Here is a 19382-nt window from a genome sequence, read left to right as displayed (position 1 = left end):
TCGTAGTAGCCGGATATTTTCTGAGTGCTAAGTAGGAATCTTGTATTTTCTCCAGTGATACTGAGTTCTTAGTCCTGAGCAGTTTGATGCCTACTTGGTCCTGAAAATGGGGCAAAATGGGATGTTTTGGTGCCATTGTTTAGCTGGTTAGTTCATTACAGCCCCCTGCGTGCTCAGTCACAGACCACGAATTTGTCAAGCCAGCAAATGCAGTTATGGCCGTTTAGCTCGCAACGTAGAAACATACTGTATAGTTCCAGCCACCTCAGGTTTAGTCCTGTGTTTTAAGACAGCTATTGCTTCAGCTTTCCCACAGTGTGTTTTACTGGGCTGGGTTGTAGCATGAGGCAGCTCTGTTTCCAAATTCAATCAATCTTAGGCTTAAATTTAATCACAAGAAGGCCAGTCTCACATGAAAGGTGTACAGCCTGCTCTAACTCAGTGCTACAGGTGCTGAACACATTAAAGGTGCATTCAAGGCACCTTTTCATTCTGCTGGTGCCCAGAGTCGGGTGCGAACAGTTGTTAGTTGGGTTAAATCATGTTAGTTTGGTCTCTGCAAGTTCCTACGAAAAGCTCTAATTCTTCTGCAATGTAAATAATAATCTGCATGAGTACTTCCTACTTCAAAGACCCTGGTAGTTATTTTGAGCAGCAGGGCACAGCTACACATAGCAATGAAATGAAAAACTGCATTTGATCTCTTGAGGAAATGCTGGTTCTGTTGTCTGGTTTGTGAAGGCCTATCCATCAGGAGCCCCCAAATTTCATTATGGCTAGTGTTAGAGATTAAAAAGCCAAAGTCATGCTGTTTGAATTATGTGTAAGCAAAACCGTGGAAGTTTTTTCTAATTCATTGTTCACTTTTCTCTTATTTGGTGCTATTGGTTGGTGAAAACCAATCATTCGTTTAATAAAGACACTGTGGTTAGGAGCAGGATTCCTCCGTAGCCATAACAAACATAATCATGGAAAATTCTACAAAAATGAAAGCAGAAGCAAAGACCCAGTGGAAGTGTTCAGCTCTCCACAAATGAGGCTGTTTTTACAGGAAAGATATTCTAGGCCTTATTTTTCTTATATTTTCCCTGTAGATGGGATTCCTGTCCCTAAGTTTAGACATTCATAGTACAGACATGTCAGAGTGAGGAGGTCAGCCCAGGTTGCCTTTATAGTTAATGGTGAGAGAGACTTCTAGAAGACCCGATTTAAGTATCTTCTTTATAGTGGCAGAAATCATCCCGTAGAGTCCACTGACTGCACTGACTAGGTCCCTCTTGACTTTTAAGGGAGCCTAGAGACTTCTCTGCCACTGACAGCTACTCTATAGACTATTAACTGAGACAAATGATCCCATCCGCATTGTCTGCAACTCGGAGGAGAACTGGCCTGAGCAATGCCCATCTATCAATTCTTTTATGGACTACTTGCTTTATATTTCCTGCAGATTTTGCCTCCAGCAAAGACTTTTAGGGAACATAATCCATAAAACCACTACAATTCTTCTGAAGTGGAGTGGTGTTTTCTTCTAAAAAATAAAAAATTCTTTTAAAAAACACAAATTTATTCTTATTCTCAGAAGTTTCTTGTAAGGTCGTCGTTAGTTTTATATCCGAAGAGGGTAGAATGGTCTGTTCTTTCATCTCCATAAAACAATCTGTTATTTCAAATGAAACTATGTCTTTCTTGGTGTGGAGGAACACTCAGCTATTGATTTCAGTGGAGACTGGAATCTTAATGCTGAACTCACAGGGCTGTATTGGAGGAATAACCCTTGCTCATGATCAGAGGTGGAAAAAGAATTCAGCTCACCTGACGTTAGATAAGCACAATGTAGACAACGGCAAAAATGCAGACAACAGGCACCTCGGGCTCCTCTTATAGGCAATTGCTAGTGTTAGAGCATTTATACATTCCTCTGATTTAAATCTAGGCTTTATAATGAGATGTGCCTGGTTCTTACGTTGGCTGTTAAGGGATTCCAGGTGGTTAGCTTGCAGGCAGAGACGACTGCACGTCAGAGTGTTCTCACCCGGAGCTTCCAGTCTGTGTTTGCAGATGACCTACTGCAAGTCCAAGCACAGAAATGTTATTACTAACTGTAATATACCAATGGTATCATAAGGGCCTTTAGAATAAGCTAACCAGTTTCTAAAATTGAAGGATCCCAACCATTTATTTCATTCAGGAAACTGCAGATTTCAAAAAAGTCTAGGAAACTGATGTAAGCTCCTGTTCCAGATTTTGTTCTTCCCCTGTCTATATTTTCTGTCACCTGGCAAACTAAAAACCCATGGAATTAAGAACAATTAATTAAATAAATAACTAAAGTGTAATTTCAATGACCCCTAGGTTCCAGCCCAACCTGCTAATCTTATATTCAAAGCCAGAAGCAGAGTCACAGAGGCCAAGAAAATCCATTTGTACGTTATTGTTGCTAGTTTTTCTATCTGTGTCAGAGTATCTCAAAGGATCTGGGATAAAATGTTTGCAGTCAGGACTGTTTATTTAAGCTGGTGTCCTTCTGGAGGTGGACACCTTCATGTGAGGCCTGTGAAAGCTGCTGTGCTCTCTGCATATAAAAAAAGTTCACTTCAGTGGGGTCGGGGAAAAGAGAAAAGATTTTGATTCAGGATATACTTAGGAGTTTGGTTGAGCAGTGAGTGACAAAGGTATGGGGCAAAACTGAGTGAAACAGGGCTCTACAGCTGGGTTTCCCTCACCACAGGGGAAAGTCCATTCTCAACGATTATTCTGGGATGGTCAGAGCTACTTGTCTCTGATTTTGGCACGCTCCTAAGGAAACATTTAACAAACTGGTTTCCACAAGACAATGTAGCTTTAAGTCACTCAGTCCTTTTGATCAAAAAACAGGGAAAAAAAAGAAACACACTGTCAGAAATGTTCAATTGGCAATAGCCTGTTGGCTCTCCTGGCAGTGCGGACAGAGCGTGCCGCTCCCCGAAGGGGAATGGAAAGCCTTACATGGTCTCCTCTTTCCACGGGAACAACGTTAATGTGAAAAGGAGAAGATGATTGATCCATCAGTGTTTCCATCAGGAGCAAATTGAACCAGTCGGGGAACTGGTCTTGAGGTAGGGAAATAAGTTGGAAATCAGATGACAGAGGTCTGAAAGCACACTTACACTTACTTGAAAAAGTAATTGAGTCGTGCAGCAATTTCAGAGTGAAACGATGTGGTATGGGGAGGAATGGCTGATGAGGACAGGCTTTGCTGTCCCTCAAACCCATAATCTCTTGTGCAGTTGTTGATCTTGTGTATAAAAGGGAATTTTCTGTTCAGTGAAATTCATCTCGTACTGTAGTGATATTTTTGCTGTTAAAGAAGAAGAGGCATTAAAGTGCACTTTTCCCACATGCAAATCTGTGCATGAACTAGTGAACTCTCCTGTTTTGGTTGTTGTTGGTTTTGTATTCAGGTAACTATAAACAGGTTTTCTTTAATAATGTTTTCAAATGCAAATGTTTCCTTTGCAGTAATGGAGAATTAGGAGAGCCCTCCAGTGGCCAAGCAAAAGAAATCAACGTTGGTCTGGCAGTGGGCCAAGGAAGTCTAGAACCTAGGGGGAGAAATATGTGCTGTATATTTCAAAGGTGGTAACTTACAGTCCTGTTAGGGATGACTTATATCCTGTTTACATTGGTCCTTTGTTCCAGAAGAATTCCATAGCGCTTGACAAGCTCCCTGAATGCAATAGTGTGTATTTATTCATTTGTTGTTTCTGTCTAGGAAGGGTTATTCGCATGAAAGGGAAAATACTTTAGGGATAAACTAATAGGTTTTGTATTTAATAACTTTGCAGGAAATTAAAATTAAGAGAACTTGGTCCTCAATGAAGTAATTCTTAGTATTCAGACTGCAATAACTGCAGAAAAATGTCTTCATAAAAAATAATTATTTCTTCATTAAATAACCCCCAAAGGCAAAGTTGTGATGACCAGGTGCTTGCTGCGTGCAATATTGCTGTAAATGATGATTCTGAATATTAGCTGGGGAAGAGAATAAGTGCTGATAAAGAATATCTTTTCCAGGAATCAGTCTACAGAGTTCAATATCTACTTACGATAACTGTCAGTCAGCAACATTGTGAATGGCTGCTCTGATCGGAGGTAGGAGGTTTTGAAAGGTTAGTGAGGAGATTTTTTGAGTCCGTAAGAGAAGCAGCACATGCTTAGCAATAACATAAGGAGTTATCTGCTCTATCTGCTCTTTGCAATTAAGTGTGAGAGGATATGAATGACAAAATGTTTAATCAGAATGTTACATGTTTTCCCAAAACTCTTTCTTTAATATTCATTGGGGTGAGATGTGCAGTTTACCAAATACAAAACAGATTAACACATCATGGGAAAAGAAACCCAGCTGTGCTGTCAAGTAGATTGGAAGTGCCGCACTTCACAGGATTAATTTTTTGCTGCACCTGTTATTAAAATATCTATCACAATATCAGCCATTTTATTTTACTTGGTGACAGTTACATGCATTTTACATCTATGCTGAATCTATTTTCATGTTGGTGCTTATTTCCATCTTCAACTGTTCTGCACTGAATTCTTGAGGACTGATCCCTGGCTTTTGTAAAAATCCACTGTAACCAATGCTGATGTAACCAGCTATAGGCTGGGCTCTCCCTCTACCTAAATACTTGATAAGATCAGATGAACATTGATTTTGAGGCTTTAGATTATTTTCCGAGGTTTATTCTTCCTGTGAAAGTTCTCACACATAAAAAGGACGCAGTCATTTTACAGGTGGTTCAAAAAGTATGTTTCAGAATAAAAAACTTCTATAAGCTTTATACAAGACCAATAAAATCCAAGTGAAAACATAATATTTGAACAATATGTGCATTTCAACCAAAGCAGCATTTAAGTCCTTGTTCAACAAATTACCTCTACCAAGTCACCCAAGCTCCTCCTTAATTTCTGAGGTCAGTGAAAGTTACGCGTGGGTTTAAAGTTAAGCAATGTTTAAGCAACAAAGAAGCTATCAATGAAACTGACTTTGAACAAGGAAAAAGCTTTTACCAAAGAGCATACCCCACAACAATGGACATGCTTCGAAAAAACCACAACAAAACTAAAGATAAACCTAATGCATATTTTAGAGTGTGTCACTATAATGTGAGCAGGGCATTTTTATTACACAAAAATTTTAAGCTGAGGTCTGTCGCACTGTTTAAAAGTGCCAAAAAGGACTGCTGTGGTTTAACCACAGCTGGCAACTCAGCCCCACACAGCCAATTGCTCGCTCCCCCCTGGTGGGATGTGGGAGAGAATCGGAAGAGTAAAAGGAAGAAAACTCATGGGTTGAGATAAAGACGGTTTAATCAGTAAAGCAAAAGCCATGTGCGCAAGCAAAGCAAAACAAGGAATTAATTTACTACTTCCCACGGGCAGGCAGGTGCTCAGCCATCTCCAGGAATGCAGGGCTCCATGATGCATAATGGTGTCTTGGGAAGACAAACACCATCACTCCAAACGCCGCCCCCCCACACCTTCTTCCCCCAGCTCTATATGCTGAGCATGACATCATATGGGGTGGGATATCCCTTGGGTCAGTTGGGGTCAGCTGTCCCAGCCGTGCCCCTCCCAGCTCCCTGTGCATCCCCAGCCCACTCGCTGGTGGCGTGGGGTGAGGGGCAGGAAAGGCCTTGGCTCTGTGTAAGCCCTGCCCAGCGATAACTAAAACACCCCTGTGTTATCGACACTTTTCATCACAAATCCAAAACATAACCCAATATATATGAAGAAAATTAACTCTATCTCCGCCAAAACCAGCACAGACCTGAATGATCTTAAAGCATTTTTCTGTTACGTTGTGTACAACAAGTGAGTATGATCACGCTGACTCCTTTTTTCAGACACTGCTGTATGTGAGCACGAGCGAGTGTGCGTACAGCAGAGGTCCCCAACAGAATTCATAGCACACAAGGCCCAGTGGAATGGACGTGTTTCGCTGCCTTCAGTGGAATTCCTGCCCATCAAACCATCTCTGAACAGTAGTTAATAAAATTTATCTTGTAAAGATAGCTTAATGCAGGCATTTTTGTTTCTGCTTTGAAACACACTGTGCTGCACTGTCTGATTTGTCCTCTTCAATTTATGCCTAACATATATCTACAGCTCCAATATCCACCTCAGATATGTGATGTGTTGGCGGGATAGAGCTCTTAATAAACACAGATTTATCTCACCATCTTTTGGGCTGAATTGTCATAGAAACATAGAATCATGGAATGGCTTGGGTTAGAAGGGACCTTTAGAGGTCACCTACTCCAACCCCGCTGCAGTGAGCAGGGACATCTTCAACTAGATCAGGTTGCTCAGAGCCCCGTCCAACCTGACCTTGAATGTTTCCGGGGATGGGGCATCGACCACCTCTCTGGGGAACCTGGGCCAGGGTTTCACCATCCTCATTGTAAAAAAGTTCTTCCTTGTATCTAATGAAATCTACCCTCCATTAGTTTAAAAACCACCACCCCTTGTCCTATCAAAACAGGCCTTGCTAAAGAGAGTGTCCCCATCCCTCTTATAGTCCCCTTTAAATACTGCAAGGCCGAAATAAGGTCTCCCCGCAGCCTTCTCTTCCCCAGGCTGCACAACCCCAGCTCTCTCAGCCCGGCCTTGCAGCAGAGGGGCTCCAGCCCTCAGAGCATTTTTGTGGCCTCCTCTGGACCCACTCCAACAGGTCCATGTATTTCCTGTGCTGGGGCTCCAGAGCTGGACACAGTACAGCAGAGGCGGGTCTCACCAGAGTGGAGCAGAGGGGCAGAATCCCCTCCCTCGCCCTGCTGGCCATGATGCTGGGGATGCAGCCCAGGATATGGTTGACTTTCTGGGCTGCAAATGCACATTGCTGAGTCATGTTGAGCTTCTCATCAGCCAACACCCCCAAGTCCTTCTCCTCAGGCCTGCTTTCAATCCATTCTCCCCCCAGCCTGTATTTGTGCTTGGGATTGCCCTGACCCATATGCAGGACCTTGCACCTGGCCCTGTTGAACCTCATGAGGTTTGCACGGGCCCACCTCTCAAGCCTGCCAGTTTTCTTGAGAGCATCCTTTCCCTCCAGCATGTCAGCTGCACCACACAGCAGTGTCATGTCATCGGCAAACGTGCCGAGGGTGCACTCAATCCCTCCATCCATGTCGCCAACAAAGGTGTTAAACAGCACTGGTCCAGATACTGACCTCTGGGGAAAACTACTTGTCACTGGTCTCCACTGGACATCGAGGCGTTGCCTGCAAGTGGTTGAGTGCAGCCATCCAACTAATTCCTTTTCCACTGAGTGGTCCATCCATCAAATCCATGTGTCTCCAATTTAGAGACAAGGATGTTGTGCAGGACAGTGTCAAACGCTTTGCACAAAGTCAGGTAGATGACATCAGTTGCTCTTCCCTTATCCACCAGTGCTGTAACCCTGTTGAAATAGGCACCAAATTTGTCAGGCATGATTTGCTTTTGGTGAAGCTATGTTGGCTGTCACCAATCACCTCCTTATTTTCCATGTGCCTTAGCATATATTCTAGGAGGATCTGTTCCATGATCTTGCCAGGCACAGAGGTGAGACTGACTGGCCTGTAGTTCCCTGGGTCTTACTTTTTTCCCCTTCTTAAAAATGGGGTTTATGTTTCCCCTTTTCCAATCAGTGGGAACTTCACTGGATTGCCATAACTTCTCAAATATGATGGATAGTGGCTTAGCAACTTCATGTGCCAGTTCCCTCAGGACACGTGGATGCATCTCATCAAGTCCCATGGACTTGTACACCTTCAGTTCCTTAGATGGTCTTGAACCTGATCTTCTCCTACAATGGGCAGTTCTTCAATCTCCCAGTCCCTTCCTTTGCCTTCTGCTACTTGGGCAGTGTGGCTTGAGCACTTGCTGGTGAAGGCTGAGGCAAAAAAGTCATTGAGTAGCTCAGCCTTCTCCATATCCCAGGTAACCAGGTCTCCTGTTTCCTTTGGGAGAGGACCCACATTTTCCATAGTCTTCCTATTATCACTGACATACGTATAGAAGCTTTTCTTATTGCCCTTGACATTCCTGGTCAGGTTTAATTCTGCAGGTCTTTAGCTTTCCTAAACTGATCCCTGGCTGCTTGGACAATTTCTCTGTATTCCTCCCACGCTACCTGTTCTTGCTTCCACCCTCTGTTGGCTTCATTTTTGTGTTTGGGTTTGTCCAGGACCCCCTTGTTCATCCATGCAGGCCTCCTGGTGTTTTTGCCTAACTTTGTCTTTGTTGGAATGCATCGCTCCTGAACTTGGAGGAGGTGACCCTTGAATATTAACCAGCTTTCTTGGGCTCCTCTTCCCTCCAGGGATTTATCCTGTGGTACTCTAACAAGCAGATCCCGGAAAGGGCCAAAGTCTGCTCTCCCGAAGTCCAGGGTAGTGAGCTTGCTGTGTGCCCTCCTCTATGCCCTAAGGATCTTGAACTCCACCATTTCATGGTCACTGCAGCCAAGGCTGCCCTTGAGCTTCACATTCCCCACTAACCTCTCCTTGTTGGTGAGAACAAGGCCCAGCAAAGCACCTCTCCTTGTTGGCTCCTCTATCACTTGGAGAAGGAAGTTATCATCAACATGATAATTAGATCATGGCAATATGGAGCAGGCTGGTTTTGTTGGTGGGCTACATCATTTTCTGAAGCATCTGATTTTGATCATTTTCAAAGATGGGGAAGTGGGCAACAGGATCATACGTTACTTCTGTCTTGTCCTCTGCTTTCTGAGCTATATGATGTTTCAAAGCGAGTTATGCAGAGTGCCTGTGTGTTTTCAGAGGAAATGGGGGATTGAATTCTGAGCATTTTATCACCTTCCACCTTGTCTTTCTACACTTCCTCCCATCTTAAGACCATATGAGGTTACTACTCAGATCTTCCCAGCATGGACTGAAAATCATCACAGTGAAGCAGAGTGGGAGGCAAGGAGAGCAAAAGCTTGACTGGCATGGCCTGAATAAAGCCACGAGAAATCTTGTTGCCGAATGTGTTGTAAGGAGGAGAGCAGGGCAAGACCCCTGATTCTGTACATCTGATTTGGCTGTGGTCCCACTGTATTTAACAGAAAGAAAGTGGGATTAATGAGACACACTGTCATTGTCATAACTTGTTCAGATGTGACCTAACCCCTTTTTAAAAAAATTTTATTTGCTTATGATGTAAACAGAGGACCGAACCATTGCCAGGCATAAATAAATATATAAAATGGGTCCTTTGTGTTCTCGTATGTCGGTGAAGCATTGACCCCGAATTTGACCTTGTATAAAATCAGAGTTATTCTGGAATTAATGTTTCTGTGCTCGCATATGGTAGATAGTGTTCTGCACATTCATCCAAAACACCTCACTTCAAAAAAAATAATGTTGGCAGTTTATGATTGTGTCAAGGTTGGTTCTTTTGTGTGTTCTTATAATCGCCCTGCAATGTCTCATCATTTGTCTCATGTAACACGATTCACTTGCACAGGTTTTATAGCTGTAGAGAATGACAAGTGTATTAATGTGCTGAAAGAAATATATTAATGCGTAGCTACAAGCCATGTATTATTTATGCTGTTGAATCTTTTTACACCCACAGTAAATATTTTCTAACATCGACAAAGCTGCAAACATTCATCACCACAGACCTGCATTTTTGAATTTTATCTTTGCTCACTACAGTCATACTTCACTCCTAGCAATAAAGGATGTCTCCTGTTTCTAACAAATGAGTCTATCAACTGAAACACAGATCTGCATTTATCTATGTCTGATATTCCTATCCACATACAACAGTTTGCAACTCTGCACATTCCATGTAAATCTCAAGTACATGCAGTAAGGCCCAGATTTTGATTCCAAGTCTAGTACTCAATTTGAGAGGTGGTTTTCTTTAACAGTCTACTCACATAGCAGAGTATAATTCATTGTGAGAAGCCATAGCATGGTGCGGCACAGAAAACAGCCCTATATGACATTCCTGTGGTAGTTCTAGAGCTGTAATGTCTGTGAAGATCTTTAAGCTGTCGTCAATCTCTTGTGCTGCTTGAGTTGTCTTGCTCCATATGGTATGAGGCTGTCCTGTTCCTACTCTGGAAATTGCCTTTACATTCATTGCTGGCATACCTGGAATGAGAAGGAAAGGTAAATATTTCACCAGATAATGGTCATGTTGTCACTGCATTTGAAAGTGCAGTCAGATCAGTTTTGCAGTGCATGTTGAGAAGGAAGGCCTTCAGGTTTATGGTCCAGAAGCCACTCTGATAAATTATTGACTATCTTGAAGTGTATGGTCTTGTATTCCTTACCTGGCTGGATAGTCCCTCTAACTTTAAAGTCAGATGCTGATAGGTCATTGCAATAATTAAGGATTACTGGGGGACATTTTCCAAAGAGGAAGAGGAGAGATGAGAAAAAAACTTACTGTGCCATTTGAAACCCTCCTGCTTCGTATTTAAAAGTAGCAAAAATGTAGAGGTAGGCAAACGCAGAGGCAGACCTTAACTCCAAACTGGAGCAGCTGCGCTGTATGAGCAATTAGTTGATGACCCTGTATTTCTGCTATCAAGCTTAATATTGCCTCTTGACTGTCCTTTAGGGATTTAAAGACTTAATTCCTACAAATAAGGGATATGTTTCTTTCTCTTCCTCTTCTCCTTCATCTTTCTTGCTCTCTGCCATTTTTCCATCAAAACCAGAGTGGAAAATCCTTTCTTTGAGAATCACCTGAGTCTTTCCCTCACCGAGGATGTGATAAACATCACAAAGTGTTCATGGCATTTTACATGAACCTCCATTAAATCCATAAGGGCCAGACAAAAATGAGGTTCAACCAGAAGGCGTTGTACTTGACCTGCAGACCACAGCACACTTTGAATCAGTTATTTGGACACGTACCTGTCTTGTTTATCTCATGCTCCAAACACAGATTCATGGTTGTGTCAACAGACCAGTTTGTAATGTTAGATGATGAGTATGGATGTGGATTTGTTTGGATTAAAAAATAAAAGAGACCTAAAGAGCCAATATTTGGACAGTGACTCCATGTGATACTTCTACATTGGTGAGGTAAATTCCTGAAAGCCAATGGAACTGAAGTAAGGAGAGTTTTGGTGTAACCAGGTCGTTGGACGAATGATGTCTGTTTCTTGTCCTAAGCTTTGTGTTGCGTACCAGAAGAAATGGGTGACTATTGTGCCTGCAAACCAGCTCTTCGCATCAGTGGATAGGGAAATGGGTGATAAAACCATCACAGTAGTGGGAAAAGAAGGCTGGATGAGGTACAGTGGGCTTTTCTTTGAGGAAAGGAAGTAAGGAGAGAACTGGTGCTTTTTTTTCCTTTTTCCCTTTTTTTTTTCCTCAATACCCATCTTGGATATTGAAATATATAGTGGTCTCTTGATTTTGTGGAGGTTGAGTGTCTGAGGAGAAGAGGTGCCTCTAGCAGACGCGACCAAGGAGCAGGCAGCTGGTTCTGGAGGTACTGCCACCCCACACAAACACGTATGTTGGCTGCCTGAGTCTGCACAGAGCTGAGTTTTGGTGTTGCTGGTTAAAACAGCACAAAGTCACCCTTGTTAGTCACTGTGAGGCAAACTAAAAGCCTTCCTGTGGTGAATTCTACCAGCTATAGGTTGGGTTAGATGGGAGACTGAGAAACCACCTGTGTAACAGAATCACAGACTGGTGGGGGTTGGAAGGGACCTCTGGGGATCACCTTGTCGACCCCCTGCTTGAGCAGGCACCCCCAGAGCAGGGGGCACAGGGCCGCCTCCAGGCGGGCTGGCAGCCAAAGATTTCCATTACCAGGGAATATGGTATCCCATTTATGAGCAGAGCTCATTCCTTTACTAGAAAAGCTGTAGGTCACTTTCTGATATCTCTTCTGGGTAAGAAGCTTACTGAGCTGTGTATGTGCTTACGTGTTTATTTGTCTGTCTTGTTCAGTTCCATAGCCTTGCATATTCAGAGGTGCGTGTCTTGCATACGCACCCAAACAAACCAATGAATACCACCACATAGGAGCAAGCCCACTTTCATGGTGGCAAAGTTTTTCTGCATGCCAAGTGCAATTACTAGCTTTCTTTGGTTGCTCAGTAATTCTTAAGGCAGATCTCTGCTACCTACTGCCTGGCAAGATCTAGGAGTTATTTTTATCAAATGCATCGTGGAGGGCTACTTCACCACCAGAAAATCAGCAGCGTCAGCAACTACAATATTTCTGTCAATCTTCTGTTTAATTGGATTTGCTTCTTTTATAAAGAGCAACATTTTCATGTCAAATGAGTCCAATTGACGTGGTCAGTATTTGCCTAGAACCAGCCAGAGGGAAACCTTCACTAAACAGCTAATTGTACCCAGGGAAAATTGCAAAAGTAGCTTTTCATCAAGAGGCTACAGAACTGGGAAGAGATTGTTAAACAGTGGTGCTAATTTGTGGACTGAGGAACAACAACTTACTTCCTTCATCCAGCCTTACTCCTAGACAAGTTGTTCATCACCTTTATACTTTTGTGGAGGGGTTTTTTTTTGGTTGTTAAATAGATGGAATGCAATAGTGTTATCTGTGTGATCTGTACTGCTGCTGATTGTTTAAAGATAGCTGAACTGAAAAGATGGAGGGAAGAATCAGTTTGGAATGAAGATTTTCTAGTTCTTCTCACCAAAATGAAGAAATCATTCTCTTAATCCTGAAAAAATACTAGGTTTAATTCAGGGCTGTTGTTTCGGGTGTTAACCACTGTAAAGAAGAGTTTTGAAATGAAATCCAGCTTAGTGTTCAGCTCTGTAATATTTGAGCCATTTGAAAAATCTTCAAGTGTTTGTGCTGGAAAATACAGCGCAGCCTTTAAGCCAGTGAAACATTTACCAAATTTAAAAGTAGTTGCATTTTTGAGACTGTCTTTCTTTTTTTAATTTATTAAGAAGTGATGCATTCCTCCAAAAATTCAGGAAACTCTAGTGCCCAAAGCCTCCAGCCAAGTTTTTGGTTCTGGTGTGGTAGGTGCTGTACCAATACTGTGAGAAAATAGACAAGACAGACAGGAGGTGAGAATTGAAGTCTTGCCCAAGCTATGTGACTTTTACCCTGCAGAGAGGCAGCAGAAGCAGGGAAAAAAAAAAAAAATCAACATCCTGAGCAAGAGCCCTGCTCATCGATCAGTTCCGCCTCAGGTGAAATGGCTGCTGGGCTCCGTGGTGCCGTCGGGCACTCACAGATGCTCTCTCCTGAGCAGACCTCGTAGCCGTCGCTGAGAGGCTCCGCTTGAGAAAGTAAAATAAATTCTCTGAACTCAGCTTCACTATCGGGAAGAGGCAAAGTAACTTAAAGTGCGGAGGTGAAGGTACTTTGAGGCATAGATGTCTGTGAATTGCTTAGAGCCTTAGAGCGCCCTTTATTCCCCTCTCTTGGAAGTTCCAGAAATAGGGTTTTCTCCTCAAATCCCTGTTTAAAGACAGCCAGTATGTTGGTCGTGGTCATGTTGTGTGAATGTTGCTAAACAAATTTTCTCTCCTGCTTTTTGGGTTTAGAGCTGCGTGGGACAAAGACATCTGGTGGTGCTGACAGGGGTCAATTTGTTGATATGCAGATTTCTCAAGAAGGGTTGCAATTTTGGGAACATTCACTTGGGAAGGAGCTCATGGCTCCAGAAAGAGAAACAGAGAGATGCATTCATTTGCCTCAGACTATCACGCTGCCTAGAGAGTTAGGACACTTGTTATTTTTGTGGGTTTTTACATATTTAAAACAAACTATTCATCCCAAAACCACGATGGCACTCCCTCCCCTCTCCCCCTATGGCAGTCTGAAAATGTTAAAAAATTTCCGGATTCCCAGATGGCAAAATAGCTTCCTGGCTACTTCTCTCATCAGGGCATGTTGTTGATTTATTTGCCCTTCTAACCCAGTGATTTTTTCTTTTTCCTTTCTCTGGATAACACATTCCTTTGGTCCTTAAAGGGTAAAAACTTAAGCCCTTCAATCTTAAATATGAGTAAAGGGAAAGTCCAGGCCATTACGGGGTGGGAGATGGATGTTATCGGAAGTCCTATACCATCGCTTTGAACTCAGTGTAAGCACCACGGCCAACCTAAAGCTGTGAACACAGACTGTAAACAAGCGTTCCTTTCTGGATCCCTTTTTTCCTGTCAAAGCTTCTTTATTGTCCTTGCCTTCTGATTCTGCATTACTGTTTGCTACTAGCATCTATACTTATCTCGCTTTTTTCCCTTACAAGTCCGTTCTCTATTTGCCTCCTAAGATCCTTCTGAATCCATCAACCTAGATGATCCTCCTTAGCAAGTTTTTGCCACTTTTTCATGAAGATCTCTTCATATCCTAATGTGGCAAGCCAGGAAGGCTCTCCAGCATGTCCCAGAGTGTCCAGCTTCACCCAGTTCCCATGTACTGAGCTTTGATTTCCCAAAAGATGACCAACCCTCTGGTCAGCTCCCTCCAACCAACTTCTCATCTTTCCCCTTCCCCAGACCGTTCCCATCCTTTTCCATAATGACCTCAGTTTGTCAAGCTCTTTGCTCTTCCCTGTCTCCCCACATCACGGTTTCCTTGCTCAGAGCCTCTTCCTCTCCTTTCCTGGATCACTCTGGGTGCTCATCCTTTCTGAAACGCTTGCTCCCTCCTATCACTGGAAAATGAGGCAGTCGCCTCTCTTTTCTTCCGTGGCCCCTGAATGGTCCATCCTCCGCTCCAAAGCTCTGCTTTGCTCTCTGTGCCCTGCCCAACTAAACTGTCCCGCCCGGCCCTTCTGCACCAGGGACTGGAAGTCGCGCTGCCTCCGAGCCTCGCTTTTTCCCAGGCCGGGTTCCCGACCCTTCTCTCAGTCTCCCCTCTCTGCCCCCGCTCTGCGCCGTCATTCCAGACACCCGTGTGCTGATGCCGCCTTTCCATCAGACCGTTTCTCTCACCCCAGCTTTAATGATTTCTCTCCTTTCTCAAGGCCCGCTCGGGATCCAGCGCTGCACCTGCGGGACTGGGTCCCTTTTCCCCCGCCCTGCCCAGACACCTTTGCTCACCCTCGGTTCCGCACAGCGAGGGCAGAAATTGCCTTGCTGCACGAGAAGCGGCGGAGCCGCGCTCGCCCCGTGGCTTCTCCTTTCGCCCTGGCTCTAACCGGCAGCGAGAACTTCTGCTAAAGTGCTCATCCCCGAAGCTAACAATGAAACTGTGCGTGTGTGTGCGCGTGTGCGCGTGTGCGTGTGTGCGCGTGTGCGTGTGCGCATGTGTGCGCGTGTGCGTGCGCGTGCGTGCCTGTGCGTGCACGTGTGCGTGCGTGTGTGCGCATGTGTGCGTGTGTGCGTGCGTGTGCACGTGTGTGCGTGTGCGTGCGTGTGCGTGTGTGCGCGTGTGCGTGTGCGCATGTGTGCGCGTGTGCGTGCGTGTGCGTGTGTGCGTGTGCATGTGCGTGTGTGTGCACGTGTGTGCGTGTGCGTGTCTGCATGTGTGCATGCGTGGACGTGTGCGTGCGTGTGTGTGCGTGCGTGCCTGTGCGTGCGCGTGTGCGTGCGTGTGTGCGCATGTGTGCGTGTGCGCATGTGTGCGCATGTGTGCGTGTGCATGCGCGTGCGTGTGTGCGCATGTGCGTGTGTGCATGTGTGTGCGCGTGTGTGTGCGTGTGCGTGTGTGCGTGCGTGTGCGTGTGTGCGTGTGCATGTGTCGTGTGCCTGCGTGTGCGTGTGTGTGCGTTTGCACGCGTGTGTGTGCGTGTGCGCGCGTGCGTGTGCGCGTGTGTGTGCGCGTATGTGTGCGTGTGCACGTGTGCACGTGTGTGTGCGTGTGCCTGCGTGTGCGCGCGTGTGCGCGTGTGCGCGCGTGTGTGTGCGCGTGTGTGTGCGCGTGTGTATGCATGTGTGTGTGCGCGTGTGTGTGCGTGCGTGTGTGCGCGCGTGTGTATGCATGTGCGTGCGCGCGTGTGTATGCATGTGTGTGTGCGCGTGTGTGTGCGTGCGTGTGTGCGCGCGTGTGTATGCATGTGTGCGCGCGTGTGTGTGTATGCATGTGTGTGCGCGCGTGTGTGCGCGCATGTGTGTGCGTGCGTGTGTGCGCGCGTGTGTATGCATGTGTGTGCGCGCGTGTGTATGCATGTGTGCGCGCGTGTGTGTGCGCACGTGTGCGCGCGTGTGTATGCATGTGTGTGCGCGCGTGTGTATGCATGTGTGTGCGCGCGTGTGTGTGCGTGCGTGTGTGCGCGCGTGTGTATGCATGTGTGTGCGCGCGTGTGTATGCATGTGTGTGTGCGCGTGTGTGTGCGTGCGTGTGTGCGCGCGTGTGTATGCATGTGTGTGCGCGCGTGTGTGTGTATGCATGTGTGCGCGCGTGTGTATGCGCGCGTGTGTGCGCGCATGTGTGCGCGCGTGTGTGTATGCATGTGTGTGCGCGCGTGTGTGTGCGCGCGTGTGCGCGCGTGTGTATGCATGTGTGTGCGCGTGTGTGTGCGTGCGTGTGTGTGTGCGTGTGTATGCATGTGTGTGCGCGCGTGTGTGTGCGCGCGTGTGCGCGCGTGTGTATGCATGTGTGTGTGCGCGTGTGTGTGCGTGCGTGTGTGTGTGCGTGTGTATGCATGTGTGTGCGCGCGTGTGTGTGCGTGCGTGTGTGCGCGCGTGTGTGTATGCATGTGTGTGCGCGCGTGTGTGTGCGCGCGTGTGCGCGCGTGTGTATGCATGTGTGTGTGCGCGTGTGTGTGCGTGCGTGTGTGTCCGCGTGTGTATGCATGTGTGTGCGCGTGTGTGTGCGCGTGTGCGCGCGTGTGTATGCATGTGTGTGTGCGCGTGTGTGTGCGTGCGTGTGTGCGCGCGTGTGTATGCATGTGTGTGCGCGTGTGTGTGTATGCATGTGTGTGCGCGCGTGTGTGTGCGCGCGTGTGTGTGCGCGTGTGTATGCATGTGTGTGCGCGCGTGTGTGTGCGTGCGTGTGTGCGCGCGTGTGTATGCATGTGTGTGCGCGCGTGTGTGTGTATGCATGTGTGTGCGTGCGTGTGTATGCGCGCGTGTGTGTGCGCGTGTGTGCGCGCGTGTGTGTATGCATGTGTGTGCGCGCGTGTGTGCGCGCATGTGTGTGTGCGCGCGTGTGTGCGCGCGTGTGTGTGTATGCATGTGTGTGCGCGCGTGTGTGTGCGCGTGTGTGTGTGCGCGCGTGTGTGTATGCATGTGTGTGCGCGCGTGTGTATGCATGTGTGTGCGCGCGTGTGTGCGCGCGTGTGTGTGTGCGCGCGTGTGTGCGCGCGTGTGTGTGTATGCATGTGTGTGCGCGCGTGCGCGTGTGCGCGCGCGTGTGAGAGCGAGGGCGAGCAAGCGACGCGCCCGCCCGGCAGCGCGAGGCGGCCTCGGCGAGCGGCGGGAGCCCCTCGCCCCGGGCCCGGAGCGATCCCATTGGCTCCCGGGAAGGGCTCGGGGGGTGGAACCGCGCCGCCAGCCGCGGCCTCTCGGCCAAGTTGTCAGGGCGCTGGGCGGGGGAGGCGCGCGGCCGGCGGCTTGCAGGGGGTCCGCAGCTTGATGTTCGTTTGTTTCCAGAAAGGAAGAAAGGCGAGGAGACCAAAAAAAAAAAAAAACAGAAAAGAGGGAAGGAGCCTGATCCAGTCCAGCAGTCCTGGGGGCAATAATGGATGTGACCATATCCCAGTTCATCTTAGAAGAATTTGATGTCAACTGCAGCCTTCTGGATCGTTTACAAGAGACTTTTTTAGAGAGTTCCTCTATCCCTTTCCTGGGATTTGATGGTAGGAAACATTACCTAGCTCAGCACTCAGAAAAGCTTTATAAGCGCTAAGATTCGGTTTGCTTTTTGATGCGAAGTGTGCTGCTTTTGTGCTTTCTCAACTGCTTCTTTTCCCCTTTCTGTCTCCCTTTTTTAATGCAAAAGGTCCGTACTGCAATGCCACAACTGATCAGATCGGGACCTGCTGGCCCAGAACCTCTGCGGGGGAGCTGGTAGAGAGACCCTGCCCGGAGTTCTTCAATGGGATCAAATACAACACCACGAGTAAGTACGAACTCCTTTCCCTCTCCCACAGATCTGGTCTTGAGAAGACACCTGGGGAGACCCAAAATATATTTTCCATTTAAAAAAAAAAAAAAAATTTAAAAAAAGTGTTTGCCTGGGAATCAACGTTTCCTCCACATTCCAGGCTGTATATTCAAAATTCCTGCCTGGAATGATGCAGATTGCTCAAAAGCACAGACTTTTGGACACCGATTCCTCTTCACTGAAGTGTATTTATGTAGATCTGGGCAAAAATACCCTCTGCAATCTAAGGAGGGTATACTGTGCTTTGTATGTTTGTTCATGTGCAGATGTGTGTAGCTGAATGTATTTGTAGCAGTGCTTCAGCCATTTAGATAATTAAAGATCCTTTGACTTGTGAAGTACTTAGTCTTAACACCTAAGGAGGTGTTTTGAAAGGGGTCTGCCTTCGAGGCTGTGTGAAGAGCGGGACAAACCGGGCTGGAAGTTGTATCTAGCAAACAGAAGGCTGGGGTCCGGAATCTGTTCGGTAACTTCATCAGTGCTTGGCGTCTGAGGCTGGGGCGGCTGCATCGCTGCTGCAAGGGAGACAGTAGAGGATATTATGAGGTAAATAATGTGCAGGGTAAGGGAGTATGGGGGCTCCTTAGAAATCTCTTGGAACTGGTGATTTAGTCTTAGAGGTAAACAGTCGCGATGACTCACTAAAAATTCATTATTCAGGCTGTCAGACCGAGGCACTCATTTCCTTTTCCTTATCTGTCAGTACTGTTTGGACTTTTCATTAGGAGTTTTTAACATATTAGTTCCAAATATGTGGACCCACTTGTTTGTCACTCATTTTTTTCAGACTACTCAGTGTGCTTTTTGACTGTGGGGACATTTCATTCCATGTTGCGCTCTGAACTGCTGCTCGGCTGTTAGTCTAATTCTCAGGTAGTGTTAGTTTTGTGGGGCTAACGTTCTCAGTAAGTCCCGTAAAAGAATGACTCTCTCATTTTAGACCTTATTTTTCAACTTGTTGAGAGTGAATTTATTCTTCCCTTAGCTCTGGGTGTCAAGGGTCAGAGGACTAGGCAAAAGTTCCGTGCATTTGCTATGCAAAACAAAGCCCTTTTCCAGATTTGTTCGTAGGGGTGAGTTTCCGTCATCCTTGGCTTTGAGCAGAGTAAGGAGGCTACCTCAGAGAGCTGCAGGATCATCCTCAAACCCTTCATTCTCTGACCTGTGCTCTTTGCAATAAAATAGTTGGGAAGATGCAAAGGGCTGGGTTATGCTGTCTGATTATAGCAGATAGTCCACTACCTTTACAGTCTCAGCTGAGATCAGGAGAAAATATCTGAGAATTAAGGCAGCTCACACCAGAGCAAGTGTGTCAGAATGGACCCTAAAGGAAC

The 19382-nt window shown here is 46.2% G+C and overlaps 1 protein-coding gene across 2 annotated transcripts in view; it reads left to right on the top strand.

The window, feature by feature from the left end:
• The window catches only part of CRHR2 (corticotropin releasing hormone receptor 2), a 164126-nt gene that overhangs the window by 34389 nt on the left and 110355 nt on the right, over positions 1-19382 (top strand). Inside the window, exons 1-2 of one of the 2 annotated variants that reach the window (XM_064445138.1) lie at positions 17448-17740; positions 17884-18003. In XM_064445138.1, the coding sequence (XP_064301208.1) occupies positions 17623-17740; positions 17884-18003 (238 nt within the window). In that variant the 5' untranslated portion in view covers positions 17448-17622. Of the gene's footprint in view, positions 1-17447; positions 17741-17883; positions 18004-19382 lie in introns of those variants that run through there. The other variant, XM_064445137.1, reaches the window with a different exon arrangement.

This window comes from Phalacrocorax carbo, chromosome 2 (genome assembly GCF_963921805.1).
Source record: "Phalacrocorax carbo chromosome 2, bPhaCar2.1, whole genome shotgun sequence".
Lineage (NCBI taxonomy): Eukaryota > Metazoa > Chordata > Aves > Suliformes > Phalacrocoracidae > Phalacrocorax > Phalacrocorax carbo.
This window is presented reverse-complemented; position numbering and strand designations above follow the sequence as displayed.